Source organism: Schistocerca americana, chromosome 1 (assembly GCF_021461395.2).
Source record: "Schistocerca americana isolate TAMUIC-IGC-003095 chromosome 1, iqSchAmer2.1, whole genome shotgun sequence".
Lineage (NCBI taxonomy): Eukaryota > Metazoa > Arthropoda > Insecta > Orthoptera > Acrididae > Schistocerca > Schistocerca americana.
In genome coordinates, this window is record NC_060119.1 from 190,962,607 (window position 1) to 190,980,259 (window position 17,653).

A 17,653-nucleotide genomic window follows, 5' to 3' on the forward strand; every position below is an offset into this window, starting at 1 on the left:
ACTTACCACTGTGTGTGTAAATGAGGAACATCCCACCCAACATCCTCCCCAGTCATCCAAAAGTGGTATTTTGTCATCCACTAAATCTATGTAGTATCCTAATCCATCATTACACTTACCCCTGCAGAAGACCAACAATCTAGAATTGTCTGATACTACCCCAGCCCTTCCATCCAAAGTACATCCTATTCCAGTCTCAACACAGGATTATCTTATCCTCTCCTATTCTATCCTATACTATACTATCCTATCAGCAGTAGCATCACCTTCAAGGCAGTCATTTCATATACCAGCTCTGTTGTATTTTCTGTATAGCATCTTATGTCCAGCTGAATGAGTGGCCACTTCTAAACTGTGGCCAATAGCAGAGCTGACTACCCAATGAAAGGACACTACACTGAGTGCAACATGCTTGATTTCCATAGCTGCTTCACAGCCTGTGCCACTTGGGTCCTTCTGCCAAACAAAAGCTTCTCTGAATTACAGTTAACCTTGCAACATATGCTTTGATACTATAATCCTCCTTGCCCAAATCACAGCTAGCATCTGCCCCACACCAACCTCCACCTCTGCCTCATGATCCTAACTTCACTCATCCCTGTGTACTCACACCCTCTCCTCCAGTATCCCTCTTCCTCCTTTTTACCTTGCCCTCAAATGCAATAGCAGCATTAAGTTGTTTCTTGAAGTGGCAGCAAGGTGTTGATGGACGGAGTTGGAAGCCAGACACAAGTGAAGAGAGACATATCAACAAAACGATACCTGAGCCATAAAAGTGAGTGTTAACACTAACTGCTATGTCTGGAATCTGCTTAATCCATATGCGGATCAACTCACAGTAAACAAATGACAGTATGGTGCTTAATCCATATGTGGATCAACTCACAGTAAACAAATGACAGTATGGTATTTTCAGGAAGATGGAGAAATCACACACACATCACCCTGACAAACCTGTCACAAGCATATGACGTGTTGCGTGATGAGAGGACAATCAGCATAGGAAGTTCAGTCTCCTGGCCACATTGATCACTTACTCACTCTCCCTGTTATTTTTACCTATGGAGAAAATTGAAGCCTCAGGTGTGCTCAAATAATCCTCACACTCTGGAAGAGCTACAGAAGGAAACTGAAAATGCTATTGCTGCTATCCTTTAGCCAGAGCTTGTGACGCTACAGGCCAAAGGTTTTATATGTATAAATTGAACAGGGAGAATGAAGGCTGGATTGAGCTACACATAACTGATGAATGAGGTGGCTGTATAAACTAAGTAAGATGTATGCTGGTAGGAAGGTTGGAACAACTGAGCCACAGATGGTTGTGCAACCACTTTCAAGAAATCTTGCATCATTAAGTACACTTCTTGGCCAAGTGCTAAAAGGCAGCAGCTCACATGGCAAAGTTCTGAGTGCATCCAACAGTAAATTATATACTGATGAAAGAATACTATAAAAAATCACAATAAAATGACAAGTCCAATAAAGTATTTACCAAACAATTAATACTAATATGAATAATGTTATTAAAGTTTGCATATTGCTTATCAAAAGAAAATTTTATGATTATACACATGACGGGCCATATACAGAGAATAAAGACAGCCGTACAATGGGTCTATGTGACATACTGTTAAACCAAAAGAGAAATTTGTTATAAACAAAAACATCATACTACAATGGTTGCATACCAAAACAATTCACTACAATTACATAAAAAGATTAGCCTCTGCATAAATAGTTCATATTATTGTCTTTTACTTATATGTATTAATAAGAAATGTTGTGAGTGTGTCATTTCACTAAATCAGTCACACAGGGCATGGAGAAATAAGGTGTGAACTTGACTAAGGTCCAGCAGTTTCTGTTCATAGTGTAAAATACTTATCCAAAAGACATAATTTCAGCTATATAGAAAATCTGTATAATATTGGAATGCAGATGTACTGCAAAATATATCTTCTTTTTGTTTGATGTGACATATGTTCAAAAACTGTAAATAATTTCGATTGGTGGTCTAGGAGCTAACTTGACTCAAATAGTGGTCATATGATCAAGTTGAGGAGGAAGAGAGCAGGGCAGGTTGAACAGTCTCTTGTTGGTGTCCTTGGTTGGTCACATGGTCAAGATGAGGAGGAAGAGAGCAGGGCAGATTGAACAGTCTCTTGTTGGTGTCCTTAGTTGGGGTAAGAACTGTGCAGCTAAGAGTCACTGGTGAACTTGTGATAATGTGGTAGGCAGTTTGTACTTATTCATTTTCAGTAAAAATAGTTTGCAGTTGTGGAGATGCATTTTATTCATTGAGAGTTAGCATGAACAGTTGTACTTTTCTTTATAAGAGAGACTGTTATTCAACAGACTGTGTAAACTAGATAAATGTGGGGAATTAATCAACATTAGCAAGTTAGAGTACTGGACCATGCCACTGTTCAAATAAAACATTATCTGTGTAGGAATTAATTGTTTGCTTACACTGCTATGCTAAAACTGGCTTTAATTATTTTGAATATTAATTTCTGTATGACTGCCAATTGAGGGACCATGTTTGTTGACAGTAATAAAACTAAATTTGAGTCAAAACCTGGAACCTGCCCACAAAACACAAATTTTGCAGTAGGCACATTCATGTCTACGAAACTTAAGAACTCTTAAAATGACTAGGGTAGAATATAATATGTAATTATATTTTCTTTTTAGAGTACATGAACTGTATTCTACAGATTCTATATAAAATCTGGAATTTTGAATGAAGTCCTTGAAGTATAGTCAACAAAAGAAAACTGTTTGCATGGAGAATGGCGAAGTCCCACATTGGGCAATCTCCGTGAGTACAGCTACACACAGTTTTTGGCAAAACTTTAATGCCCCTGTTACGTTATTGTGACAACATATTATTATACCGGTGAGATGTGCTATATACAACATTTGAAATTAATACAAATTAAATATTATACACGGATGCATAGGATATCAACAGTGATAATGAAATATGTTGTGATTTGACCAGCAGTACCAGATGCGGTCCGAAGGAGGTATTACATCACTGTGCAAGTAGGTCATGATCAAATTGCTTTTTTATTACTTGTTGAGCCACAGTTTGTGTTTCACCATCCGACCAATATTTTTTTATGTCCCCACTAAGGTAGGTGCCAATGGCCTTTCTGTGGTAGCTTCTTTGTCTTGATGAGTACAATGATGGTGCATATTATTTTTAGTCTTTAAATGAGCTAAAAAACTTTATCAAAAAACTCATAAAATTTTAAATCAAATTTATCCAAATTATTTTGAGGGCCTTTGTTTTATAGGGATGAGAGAATATTGTTGTGTTGAGCAGTACGTGACTTTAGATGGGTTATACTTCTGGTTTTATCTTTTACGAAACTTGTATTTCAAATGTAGCAGAGAGCAATTAATTGAATAATTACTCAACTCTATGGCATGAATGAAACTGGAAATTACATACTTATTATCATCTTACACACTCAAATGTGTCAGGCTGAACAACAATCTTTTTGTCCTTTCATTTGGGAATTCCAAAATTCACTATGACTTTTCATTTTGAAAACAATCAGGTCCATATTACTTTGCCAAAGAGAAAGCTTTGTCTGTATGCATAAAACTATTCACAGAAGTATCAGACAGAAGGGGACAGTAGATACAGCAGAGAAAATTATTAAGATGAAATTGAGAAACAGAGAAGATGTTTAAATTCTGTCAGACAATATTTATTAAAATTTGGTTAAATGTATACAATGATCCGAAAGAGATATGCAGCTACGAAATTGTACACCCTGCTGACTGACAGTGTAAGCTTAGAACATGGTTTTCCAATGGAAAAGTACAGTTTGTTTCTCCATAATTTTCAAGGGAAATAGAACTCAATGATGTTATTGGTCTTCAGGTATGAAACTTCTGAAGCCAGATGATGGAATGCACCACTATTTGCCTTACTGCTATTAGAATTTACTTTGAGAAAATGACTATTTATGTTTTGATTTGACATTGTTTATAATTTACCCAAAAGATACTATTATTACTGAAAATGATTTTGAACATAAAGGAAAGGTGATTATTACACGACAGTTCACTAACGGGAGAAGTTAGATACTAACTGAAGAAAGTGCTCAGCTCTGTTGGGAGGTATCAGAACTTAGGTCTCATTGCACCTGAGGTGGAGAGCAGACTGTTACAGAGCTGGATACTGTCAAGAATCCTTGATTCTAGAAGAGTTCACTTTCAAGCTTTTTGGGTGTATGTGCTTGCAGGAGCTTTTGAGTAGCTATTGCAACAATATTCATATAACTATATTCTTCACCGAGTCTGTAATGAACTGGCCTTCAAATCGAGCAGTATGAGTCTAGGTTTCTAATGTAAGATGGATTATTCCTAATATGTACTACGATGGCTATCCCATTGTGGAGTTATACCACACATTAAGACAAAGTATCTCATATTAGGGTAACTTCATCTTGCACCATAGTAGCTGGATTTAGACTCATATGTTTGCTAATTTGTCTGACAATTTTGTGAACACTGTGAAGCCACCTGGTGAGGATTCTGTTGTGCTAATACTTGATGGATATTATATTACATTTGTGTGATAGACAAAGCTAAAGAAGACAGTGAACACATCATCTCTATATCACCGTATTCCCCATATGATACACACTTCTTGTCCAGAATTCATGGGGCCATTTAAAACACATTATCCCTGAGAAATAGAAACCTGGTGGGCAAGTAACCCAGACCAAGTAGCACCCTCTTTTTTGATTATGAGGTTATTTGGAGCAGCCAATTTGACAGCACTAACAATGGAAAATTCTATGAATGACCTCTGGAAGATGGGACAGCATATACTTAGAGACGATGACTTTGCAGTACACCTGGTGTTGTATTTCCAAGATGAAACTGGTGTCCTAATCAGGAAGCCACATCAAAGGCAACCTGATCTAATAAAATTAGCATGTTCTGAATCTGTTAAGTGGATAACATTGTCATCATATAGGGAATGTTTGAAACAATTCAAAGATATGAAAGTTGTAGCAGAGTCAAAAGAGACAAAATCTGTTCTTGAAAAATAAAAAGACAAAAAAATTCAGTCTGACACAAATTTAATTCAGGACAATGCGTTGTATGTGCAGTCTGAAGAAGTCAATAACATGTAATAATCCTAAATGGAAAAGAGCTTTTGTATGTCCTGACTGCACTTCTTTGGCACAGTAAATGCAGAAAATGTTGGAGAGGCAGTAAGGAAGAGGAGATTATTTTTTTAGGGTTTACCTGTTCTGATATTGGTCAACATTAAGTGTTTTTTCTGACTGTCTCATATTAGAATGTCATTTCTAGTTCTATACAAATTAACTTGTTTGAACTGTCTCTGGAAATACATTCCATTGTCTGCGAGACTCTCCCATGTGTACGACACCAGGTCTGGGGACTGGTGTTGGCTAACATCAGGTTCATGTGAGGCATCATTTTAGCCCACGAATTTTCAATGGGGTTCACATCTGGCGCTCAAACATGCCAATTAATCAGGTTGACATCAGCTTGTTGTGAAAACCATGGCTGAATAATTCAACTCATGTAAACTGGTGAATGGTCCTGCTGCAACTGGATCACTTCATTGGGAAGCCGTACTGAAAACATTATACTGGACGAGTGTCAGGAAGCTATCTCTCATGGCCTGCATATCCCGAGACATCCTGGCAGTAAATGATGTCTGTTATATACTCACCTGTAACACAGTGAGTTATCATGTTCAGCATACGTTGAATATATTCATGTTACACTTGCAGTACACCAATAAATGTAAAAAATATGGTATCAAGGGAACATGAACCTTTCTTCTGTGGAAATCCAGATCCTCGAATGCAGTCACATGGATATCAAGTAACTACATAGTGGTGATCTTATTTGTATAGTCGGGCCAGAAAGATCTTTGTGTTTCAAACAGATAAAAGTAAGTGTTACAGTGTATACATAAAACAACATGTGGTAATTATTTGCAATTACCGAAAATAAAAAAGTTCTATAAGTAAAATCATTATGATAAAAAGGGAAAAAACACATTGCTAACAGTGCACTACACATGGTGCCACTGCTGTTGCCAATATGAGTTATGTTCCCACTGGTTCAAGCTGTATACAACTGAAGGTACCTTAACGTATGAAGACATGTGAAAAGTTTTGTTTTGTCAACTGTACATTTTGTTTTTGAGTGCAATGCAATCAAATGACTTAACTTTATAAAAGATTGTCATGTTACAGTGCTAATATTAATTATATCATTACCTACTTCATTAATTTTAACAGTTTCTGTGAAGATATCCTTCAATGGAGTTGAAGTAGCTGCCCAATAAAAAGTTCACAAAATCAATCATTGACCCTATTACATTACCCAAAAGACAATTAATATACTCTGGCAGGCTGCTGAATACATGCGTAGTCATGCACTTAACACCCCACTGCACTAATGTTAAACCTTTAGAGTCTTTCTTTGGCCTAGTATTAGATTCATGCTTTGAACTACTTTACAAGAAAGAAGAAATACTGGTAATGGTAAAAACATGCCTGTGAAGCACTGTCAATTTCCCACTATTCTGAAGGTGTTATGAATATCACTTTTCTTTCTGCATTGGGCAGGTGACTGGAGGCAGACTTATGAATGTCAATGGCAATAGTAGAGCTGTTGTGAGGATGTATGTGAAAAAGTTTTCCATCAAGAATAGTGTGTGCATGGAAGACCTTCTGTATACTGTGTCAATTATTCTGAAGTCCTGTCTAGTATTAGAGGTAAAAGGCTGAAGTGGACCTTCCATCATGCTTGGTAACTGCCACTGAGGTGGTCATTTTTAGGTACTTTGAAAAGGAACCATCCACCATCACTCACTGAATGGCTGAACTGTTGGGATATGTCATGCCAAGACTTGGAGTGTTGTCTGCAAACTACTACCACATCCACACCATCTGTAGAAAGTCTAGGCAATAGTAGTGGGGAACTACCAATGAAATTTACAGTCTGTGCAATGGTATTTACAGCATTGCATATTGTAATGTCACTATCCAACTTTGGTGCTATTCACCAATGAAGGTATGCTGATTCAGGATGGCATGAACTCACACAACACTCATATTTGGGTGGACAAAATTCTGTGCAATAAGTAGTTAGAAAAAACCAACATAGGATTCAGAGAGACTGCGTGTACAGATAATTTGGCCGTATATAATCTCAACCAGATTAACAGGGCCAATGTACCTCATTTAACTGGGAGATGTTCTTCCTATCCTATTCAAAGATGTGCCACTACAGGTTCATCACGTAATATGGCTGGACAGTGATGGCACTCCACTTCGATACAAATGTGCCGCACCTTCAGGATAACACATTCAGAGTACAGGGAGACCTGTTTCTTGGCCCTTGTGGTCGCTAGATCTTACCACTCTTGACTATTATTTGTAGGCTACTATGATGTGAGCTGCTACTGAAACATTGGAAGGGAGCCTTGTGGCATGAATCCATACTGTGACTGAAATACCTAGTTCAAAGTTGCACTTATTTCTTCATGTGCATCAGTCTCAGCACGATGTGATGCTGTTATTAGGTTTTTAAATTAGACACGAAATACACACTCATCATCATATCTGAGTGTTTTTCAAACTTTGACATCACACAGTGCTCAAACTATGAATTCATATACATTGATTTCTTCTTGAAAAAATTAAGTTTACCATTCAGTTCAGTACAATAATTCTTAAACATATACAGTTCATGCATACATCTCACACTGACAGCTAATCATTTCCACAATCAATTAGGATACCTAATACAATGTGAAGAAACTTGGGTGACCCAATGGGCTTTAACTACACATTTCGGCGCATGTGTTCCCTCTTGAAAAATAAGCAATTTAGTCTTCCACATAAATTGGGCAATGTTGGTGTTTTTTCTACATACCATGTAAGGATCAACAATTGTGATGTGTGTGTTCTTGAAGGAATATCAGGAAATAAAAATAGGTTAACAATGAAAGAGAGAAACTCAAAATTTTGAGAAAATATGAAGATATATGGAAATATCTTTCAGAATCTGCATATATGCTATTGTACTGCACTAGTAAATACAGCAGTTAAAAGTTAAAAATAGATTTAATTGTTGCTTTTCATCTTTTTCTCCATTCTTTCTGTCTCCCTTTCTTGGAGTACTAAGAACACTTAAACAGTTAATGAGATCCACTTTTAATTGAGTGTTTATTACCTCATATAAGAGTTCATCATGCAAGTGCAAAATTAACTCTGCTTTAGGTGCTGTAACACTTAGTTTATTGGTTCTCTGATCTTGTGCCCTAGTCACCACAGATGGATTATGTGAAAGTGATGCAGCTAATCTTGACTCCACAAGCACCATCCCTTTCTTTGCAACATCAGCAGCTGATCCTTGAATGGTAGAATTAACAGCTTGTCGTTCTGCATGAGCTGAAAGCAAAATTCAATATATTTAAAAATTGTTACTCATTCATCTCTTGTGTAGCAATTAATTTATCACTTCAAAACTGAAGAAAAATTTAAATTATCTTTACTATACAAATAATTTTGTAGTGATATGACTGTTCATTAATATTCCAATATAACAGGTGACCATGAGAAAATGACACAAGAGTAATACATTCATTGTTTAAAATGTTTGATACAACATGGTTGGGAGTTTTGTTCTTAAGCTGCTGAGGTTCAAATGGCTCCGAGCACTACGGGACTTAACTTCTGAGGTCATCAGTTCCCTAGAAGTTAGAACTACTTAAACCTGACTGAACTAAGGACATCACACACATCCATGCTCAAGGCAGGATTTGAACCTGTTGGGCGGTTCCAGATTGCAGCGCCTAGAACTGCTTGGCCACTCTGGCCGTCAGCTGCTGAGGGGTAGGGGAGAGGGACAGGGGGACAGGGGGAGAGGGGGAGAGTGGGGGGGGGGGGGAGGGAGGGAGGGAGAGAGAGAGAGAGGAATGGAGGGAGTGAGAGTAGGAGTGAGGGGTAATGGGAGTGGGTGGAGGGTAGGACGAAGGGTTAGCAGTTGGAGCTTACAAGTTAGTTTTGGTCATCATTGACATCTCTGAAGTTTGGTTGTTTAGCTGACAAAGACACCCAAAGAACAAGCGATAATTTTCCTGATTGAAGCACCCTCATATTTACTCCCAGGTACTTTGGGAATCATAAAAAAAAATCCATAAGATGCTGGTAGATAGCTGGTTTGGAGTCCACTCTTCTCAACTATCAAACCACTCGCTACTATTGCACAAAAGACAATGGGAGAAATTTTGGGTACTTATGAGCATTATATGTATCTATATCCACACTTTGCTTACAACTGTCAACTGTCACTTCCCACCTTTACTGCTCCAGACACAAATGGTGCACAGGAAGAACAACTGTTTGTAAATCTCTGTGTCATCTCCAGTTTTTTCATGAGATGTACCTAGCAGTAAGGGTCTAACAACATATACTTTTTGAATTTTAGCAATAAACCACAGCATGATGCATGTGTCTCTTCTAGTGTCTGTCACTGAAGCTAGATAAGCATCTATATGACACTTTCAATCTTACTAAACAAATCTGCGACAAAACCTGCTGCTCTTCTTTGAATGTTCTCCATTTCTTCAATTAATCCTATCTGGTAAGGTACCCAGACTGACCAGCAGTTCTAAAGTATAGGTCAAATGAGTGATTTGTGAGCTACCTTCTACATTGTGGATCACATGTCCTGAAGATTCTGTCGGTGAATATCAGTTTTGTATCTACAATTAACTGTATGTAGTTGTTACATTTTAAATCATTCCATATGCATGCTCCTAGGCATGTAATGGATGTAGATATTTACACTGATTGTTTAACAATCATATAATTGTTCAGTAATGGCTATTTATGTCTATTTTGCAACATGTTACATATGTTTATGTTGAACGTCACCTGCCAGTCCCAGCACCAACGGTCAGTTCTCTGCAGGTACTCTTTGTTGGTTGGTTGATTTTGGTGAAGAGACCAAACAGCAAGGTCATCGGTCTCTCGGATCAAGGGAAGGATGGTGAAGGAAGTCAGCCCTTTCAAAGGAACCATCCCGGCAGTTGCCTGAAGTGATTTAGGGAAATCACAGAAAACCTAAATCACGATGGCCAGATGGCATGGGTCTTTCGACATTCCACAAAAAATGCACCACACCTTGAACATCCCAGAACACTGTGAGCATGACTTTGCCTGCTGAGGACAGAGTCTTGAACTGTTTTGGTGTCAGTGATCCCTTGTGGCGGAACTACGTTTTGGTGTCAAAATTGTGAACCCAGCTTCCATCATCTATCACAATGTTGATGACACTCAGAGCACAAAAGAAATTATTGACAGATGTCCAATCTCCTCTGTTTAAAGCCAGGAGTTAGCATTTGAGGCAGTCACCAGTTTTCTCTACTGTAGTTCTTCAATGATGGTCTGTACATGCTCACGTGATATGCCACTCTTTCCAGAGAGGAGTGTGTTATCTGATGATTTTCTCTGATGAGTGCATCAAACAGAGTCTAATGAGTCTTGTTGGTTGCCATATTTGGTCACTAGCATCACAATTTCCTTCATTACAAGCATGAACAACCCACTATCACACGTTAAAATGTCATTACAATCATCACCATACACAGCTTTTCAATTGGAGGCAAGTTTTAAAAGGTTAGAAGTTCGATTACAGCACATTGTTCTGCACGCATCAACATAGTTACATTACACACCATCATGTTCGTGCTACAATTTTGAGTTCTCTAGCAGCACAGGGTTGCAACTTGCATCAGTGAAATGGGAAAGTCAACTGAGTAATATGCATGACATGAAATATCTCCACGACCAATATTGAGAACAGAATAACAAACTTGGAGGCACTACTTTTAGAGCATGCCCTCATATCTCATTCCTACCGACTTAATCTGATAAATGTAAAGTGCAGCACCTGGCTCAGTGACCTGTCTGCTCAATCCAACACTACAAAACTTTTATAAAATGGTTACCCAATACGAATATCCTTGACTTCGCAAGCTGAATTATTTCAATATTTAGTTGATCATGGTGTGTGTGTGTGTGTTTGCACCAACAAATTTAATGTATTCACAAACTCCTTTTCCTTTACACCAAATAAATACACTTTCATTTACATTAATTTTACACCTCTTACGAGTATACAGGACAAAGGGTGATGGGGACATATATGCTGATTTACCGAAGTCTTTATTAGCATTTTCAGTAACATGATATGTTTTGTAGGCTATGATGTCTCTGTCGACAAAGCTTTCCAGTCCAGACACGTTTGACACACCTGTACCACCACGTACAATTGCTACTGTTAACCAGCCATTACCATGTGAAAACGTGTCATTCAAATCAATGCTGAAATTCAGTCTGCAACCACAAAACACAGATGGTCCATCTAGCAATGCGTGTGCGGCAACAGATTTGATTGTATATAAGACAATAGACAGTATATAAGACTATAGAAGATGTCGAAATGTCAACAGCCGCCGCCGACAAGAAGAAGAATACAATTAAATCTGTCGCAGCACACTCATTGCTGGATGGACCGTCTGTCTTTTGTGGTTGCAGACTAAATTTCAGCATTGATTTGAATGACACATTTGCACATGGTAATGGCTGGTTAACAGTAGCAATTGTACGTGGTGTGTTTGCACACACACACACACACACACACACACACACACACACACACACACACAAATATATTTTTTTATGTTATGAAAGTGGTCAAGCCCTAACGATGTTTATAAGTACTTGATTTTAACCTGTGTAACTCCATGTGTTTAATTGTATCATGAACCATAGTTCCAGAGAAAGTACATAATCTAAATCTGAAATGTGTATAAGTTTATGAACATCACAAGTTAATATTAAATGCTTGTGTGTACACATTTTGTTTAATAAAAAGAGTGTGGAGTTCTGTTCACTGTATTAGTACTACTTAAAGTACTTATTTACTTAAGTAATAAAGTAACTGTGGTGGCAGAAAAATAAAAAGTTGAAAATAAATGCTTATGATAGAACCTTGCTTATAAAAGTATGCTGCAGTATTCACCCGTCAGATGTAATCCCACTGTGTTGCAAAAGTGCCTTCCTAAGTTTACGAAGGGTACAGCCTTCAGCATACAGCCATCTCACTTGCACACCTGCTCAGAATAGCACAGTGGTGTGGAAAGCTGGAGCACTGGGAAGACTCTGCTACAATCTTAGGACATGGGTGTACGCCAAGAACGGAAATACTATCAGATCTAGCATCACTGCATATTATTTATTTTCTGGCTTTAAAGAGACTCTGGAGGGCAGAAACTTATAGCTGCAGGGACACAGTATAACAAGGCACATCTGCATAGAGAAAAAAAAAATTCTTGGAGCTATTAGGAATTGAAAGAGGGGTGTGAAGTAGTTCAGCAGCATTCTTCACCAATAGACCAATCAATAACAGGGAACTGGCCTTTACTAAGATTGATATAATTTCTTCTGTTAAGATGAAAATCATTAGAGATGGAGCACTTGCTCAGTTGGAAGACGGTGAGAGAAAGAAGCAGCCACAGTCTTTTTAAAGAAGGATTCTCACATCTTCCTTCAGTGAAACTGGGAACCACAGAACATCTGAATCAACTGTATAGGGATTTGAGCCCTCGTCTAAACAAATATAAGATAACTGTCTAAACATCTTCATGACCTCTTGGTTTCATATCATAACCAGACAGACAAGTTGTGGCCTTCAGAGCAGTTGTGGAAGCATTTCAGGGCAAAGTAATTGGTACTGCCATACAATATCGTTTTTTCAAGTATCCGATAATAGCAACATGATGTATCACAAACTATCATGACATGGATGTGCACCTAAGTATTGCAGTGTAAATGGCAGATGGTTCCTAAATAAAGTATGTGGGGGAGTGCATTAGTTACAGAAATAATAACCTGCCTATGAAGCAAAATTTTATTTCTTAACAAAGTAATACAAATAAAGGTAATTATTACATTTATATATCATTATTACTTATATTAAATATTATGGAAAATTATCAACAAGATATTTAAATGATTTGTAGGTGTTTACCTCTTATAATTTGGTTTGGGCTGTTTATTGCTGGCAAGAAACGTTTTCTCCCATGCAGTGTTTCAATATAGCCTTTTGCTCTGCACTTCTTAATAGTGTCTTCGACATATTTTCTGACACCTAAAAATGTTGTCAACTACATTCTATCATCAATGAAACAGTACACTGATATGTATTGGTTCAGAATTACAGTCAACAAATATTTCATTAAACAAATAAGTATTACCAGGATAAGCTCTTTTGAATGTTTCCATGAATTCTGCTGCTTGAGTTTCATTGACTTCAAGTTGTTCTCCCAGGGCCTTTGATCCTATGCCATATATCATACCATAGCATACTTGTTTGGCATGTTGACGAAGTTTGTCAGTTACCTGGCACAAAAATAAAATGTGACAACTTCCATCACAGAGGGGCCACAAGTTTCATTCCACTGACATATGGCTTACCTCAGATTCTGGAATTTTGTTCCATATAGAAGCAATCCCACGGAATACGTCCTTGTCTGAATTGAGTATATCTAGGAGTATATGATCACCTGATAAGTGTGCCAAAATACGGAGCTCAAGCTGAGAGTAGTCTGCTGATAAGAATACATTGCCTGTTGAGAAATGCAGTTTTTAGATTTAAAATGTCCAGTTACAAATATTAGGGTGCCCCTGTATCACAAATTTGGGAATATTAATAACACATTTATAGTTCTACCATTCAAAAATTATAACATAATAAAAAAAGTCCAGAATTTTTTGTTTCCATACTTCTCTCAGCTAAGGGTGGCAGTATTTCTATAAACTCTAATAGTCAAGAAGGCTTCTGATATAAAGGTATGCCATAAATAATAGTAAATTAGTAATAAGAACGAGTTTCCATAACCATACTTGAGGGCTTCGTCAAAGGTGATAACATTTTCCAGCAGGATAACTGTCCATGTCACAAGATCAAAATTATGCTACAGTATTTTGAAGAGCATGAGTGTGAACTCATGTTGTATCTTGACCACTGTAAAGTCGCCTGAACTGAACCTGATGGGATACATCTAGAATACGAAGGGACACCAGATGCCCCCACAAACCAATGGCCCATTATTTACAGAAATGTGTGTCTATCCATAGACAACGAGTACCTACCACATACTTCAGAAAACATACTAAGAACTCATCAAATTCATGCCATACAGAATTGCTGTTGTACTGCATTCCAAAGGTGGACTGACACAATTTTAAGCAGGTGGTCATTATGCTATGCCTCATCAGTTTGTATGTATGATGCTGGGTCAAGTACCAAGATTTATTTCTCATTTAAAGGGCCACTATTGCATTATTATGACACTATGTGAAGTTATTCATGAATATATGTGATGTACTTCACTCATGACGCATGGAGTTACACAGGTCATGTGTCCATACAGTTCACAGTCACACTTACAGAGGCCACCTGGGTTAGTCCTCTGACACACACTGGTGAGCCGCCGAAGAAAAAGTATTATTTAGTGATCACAAACGAGTGCTGAACCTATTCTGCAACCTGTATCACTGTTGTCCAGCCACTGTATTCAGTGCTATGCACAACCTGTGCTTCATTGTATCTTACACGTTGCTCTATAAAATACTATGTTCCATAAATCGTTCTTGTTTTTGCTATAGTACACTTGGCGACAAGTGAGGGTTATGTTTTCTCTGCAAGTTAGTGTCAGAGCTCAGTCACACAACAAACATCTAGATGGAAGAAATACGCCATCATATCATTGCTCAGCAGCAAGCTTTTGCAGATCAACAGAGGGCTCTCCCCACCACCTTCAATCAAGTGGCATCTGCATGTTCATGACAGGTTACTCTCTCTCTCCAGTGTATGGTGAAACAGCTGAAGATTGGGACTTCTATGTGAACATTTCCAGGTTTTTTGCTTGGTCGATGCCAACCAGTGTAGCTTCTGCTGCACATTTATCAATTGTGCCAACTTGCACCTTTGCACGACCCTGCCAGCTTACCATCTGATGAAATGTGCAAACTTCTCTCAACCTATTTCTGTGAGAGATGCATTTTATTGCGAAGCGTGTACAATTTTACCATTGTAAGAAACACCCCTACCAGTATTACAAAGGCTGGGCTGCAGAATTATACAGGTTGAGCCATCATTCTAATTTTACACTAGTACCCATCATGAATCCTACACTGATCATATGGTGCATGATGTTATTTGTCTGGCCCCAGATAGAGAAAACAGAGAGAGAGAGCACTTCAATATGAGAATCGGATGCTTAAGGATGTGCTCAATATAGCATAGTCCATTGAGGTGTGCTGGTGATCAGATAGCTGCATGGGGGGAGGTATCAGAAGTTGCTCAGTCAGCCTCTGATAGGCATGCTGCAAGTATTCAGGATGATGGAGTAGTTGTTGCAGCAGTACAACCTTTGTCTCAGCATCGCATGGGGCAGCATTGGTTACAGCCACAGCAGCAACAGGCCGCTTCACAACAGCGGCTGCATGCCCTCCTTCCATCTTGCCCATACTCCTTCATCCAATATGCCCTAAGCATTGGGCTGTTTGCAACAAGTTTTGAAAGAAAGGTCACATTGCATCAGTGTGTAACTGCTCTTCAAACATGGCGAACACAATGGTGTCGATGGACATAAACTCTACCACTGCAATGACTCTCTCCCTGAACAAATTGTTTATTCATGCGTGTGTGTGTGTGTGTGTTTAATAAAACACTACAACACAAGTGGACACAGGAGCAATATATTCTTGCCATCTGTTCAAAACCTCCTGTGGTTCTTCTGCTAGAATACCATCCGCTCTTTCTGTTTCCATGTTATTCCTCTTTCTTTTATGTTCAAAAACTATCTCACTAGCCAGTCTATACACCATTTCATACTTTCCCTCTTTCTCCATTTTCTCTATTTCGTAGCATTTCTGTTTCATCCATTTTCCTCTTGCTTCTTCAGCTTCTCTTCTTAATTCATTATTCAGTTTCCTGTACCTCTTTTTGCCTTCTTCAGTTTCTACACTTTTCCACTTTTTCCACTCTTCCATCTTTCTCAACATGTTTTCTGTTATCCATTCTTTCCTGGTGCTTTGGGATACTCTAATTCCTAGTACTTCTTTGGCAGAGTCCATGAGTCCTTCCCTCATTTTTATCCATTTGTCATTAACACTTTCATCAACACTACCTCTTTGCCATTTTTCCATGAATCTGTTCTCCAAATGTGATGCCTTTCCTAACCCTTTGAGTCTTTCTGTGTTTAGTATTTCCTTTGCTGTACCTCTCCAGACTTTTTCAACTTCACTTGTATTTTTCCCATTACTAGGTTGTGGTCTGAATTTATATCCGCTCCTGGATAAGATTTAGCATTATTCAAACAGTTCCTAAACCTTTTTTGTATCAGGATGTAGTCCAACTGATATCTTTCCCTATTCAAATTTGATATCCATGTGTAACGTCTCCTTTTGTGGTGTTCAAATAATGTGTTACCCACTGCTAATGACTTTCTTTACAGAAACTAATTAGTCATTCCCCGCTCTCATTTCTTATTCCTAATCCAAATTTTCGTAATGCATCTTCATCTCTTCCTTCATCCACCGCTGCATTCCAGTCCCCCATGATGATAATGTAGGCATTTCTATTTTCTTTCTTGATGAGTTCTTGTATTTTCTCATAATATTCTTTCGTTTCCTCATCTCTATGCTGGCTGGTTGGCATATATCCCTGTATTAATACCAAATCTTTTGAACTACCCTTCAGTCATATCACCATCAATCTTCCATCCATAAATTGTACCTTCATTACCTTATTTTTCAACTTATGCCCTATCAATATTCCTACTCCATTTTCACCACTCAAGAGCTTATAATCTCCACTTTCTATCTCCCCATTCTCACCCCATCTCATTTCACACAAACTGGGGGCATCTAATGTGTTCCTTTTCATCTCCTGTTTTGCATTCTCTAGCTTTCCTTCTTGCAGTAGTGTCCTCACATTCCATGTTCTAATCCTTATCTTTCCTCCCTTTACTGTCCCTTTCTTCCTTTCAAATGTGTCTACTTTCAGTGTGTTCCCCTCCCGGAGATCCGAATGAGGGAAGTTTTAACTCCGGAATCTTTCACGTGGAGACATACAATGTACTGCTTGGGAATGTAATGTGGTAGTTTCCCGTTACTTTCCACATAGGCAGTAGGATGCCCAGCCTTAAGTCTGCCGCTCACCATGAGTCAGACACTGTCTGTAGCCGGCCCTCTGGGGTTCAGTCACTACTTGTACTCTTTTTGAACCCAAAGAGAAAAGGTGCCTCTTCCACCAGCTCCGCCGTACTGAAGTCCATCTTCTCCACCTCTGCTGCCGTTGAGGTCTTCAATGTATCCCTGGCAAGGGGCCCTTACAAGGTACTAACACCTGGGCCAGGTGAAACAAGGTTTTTTAACGAGATGTTACTCCTCCCACTCCTCCTTTCTCAACCGGGCTTGGGACCAGCTATGGCGGTGTGGTAGATGAAGATATTCCAAAATCAGCTATAATCACACTCTTCAGCTTGTTCAAGAATCAG

The 17,653-nt window shown here is 38.5% G+C and overlaps 1 protein-coding gene across 2 annotated transcripts in view; it reads right to left on the reverse strand.

Moving 5' to 3' along the window:
* The window catches only part of LOC124593590 (DNA polymerase theta), a 338,073-nt gene that overhangs the window by 1,569 nt on the left and 318,851 nt on the right, over positions 1–17,653 (reverse strand). For both annotated transcript variants that reach the window (XM_047131990.1, XM_047132069.1), the window contains 4 exons: positions 13,563–13,714; positions 13,343–13,487; positions 13,117–13,236; positions 8,251–8,468 (listed from right to left, as the gene is read on the reverse strand). In XM_047131990.1, the coding sequence (XP_046987946.1) occupies positions 8,251–8,468; positions 13,117–13,236; positions 13,343–13,487; positions 13,563–13,714 (635 nt within the window). The remainder of the gene's footprint in view (positions 1–8,250; positions 8,469–13,116; positions 13,237–13,342; positions 13,488–13,562; positions 13,715–17,653) is intronic.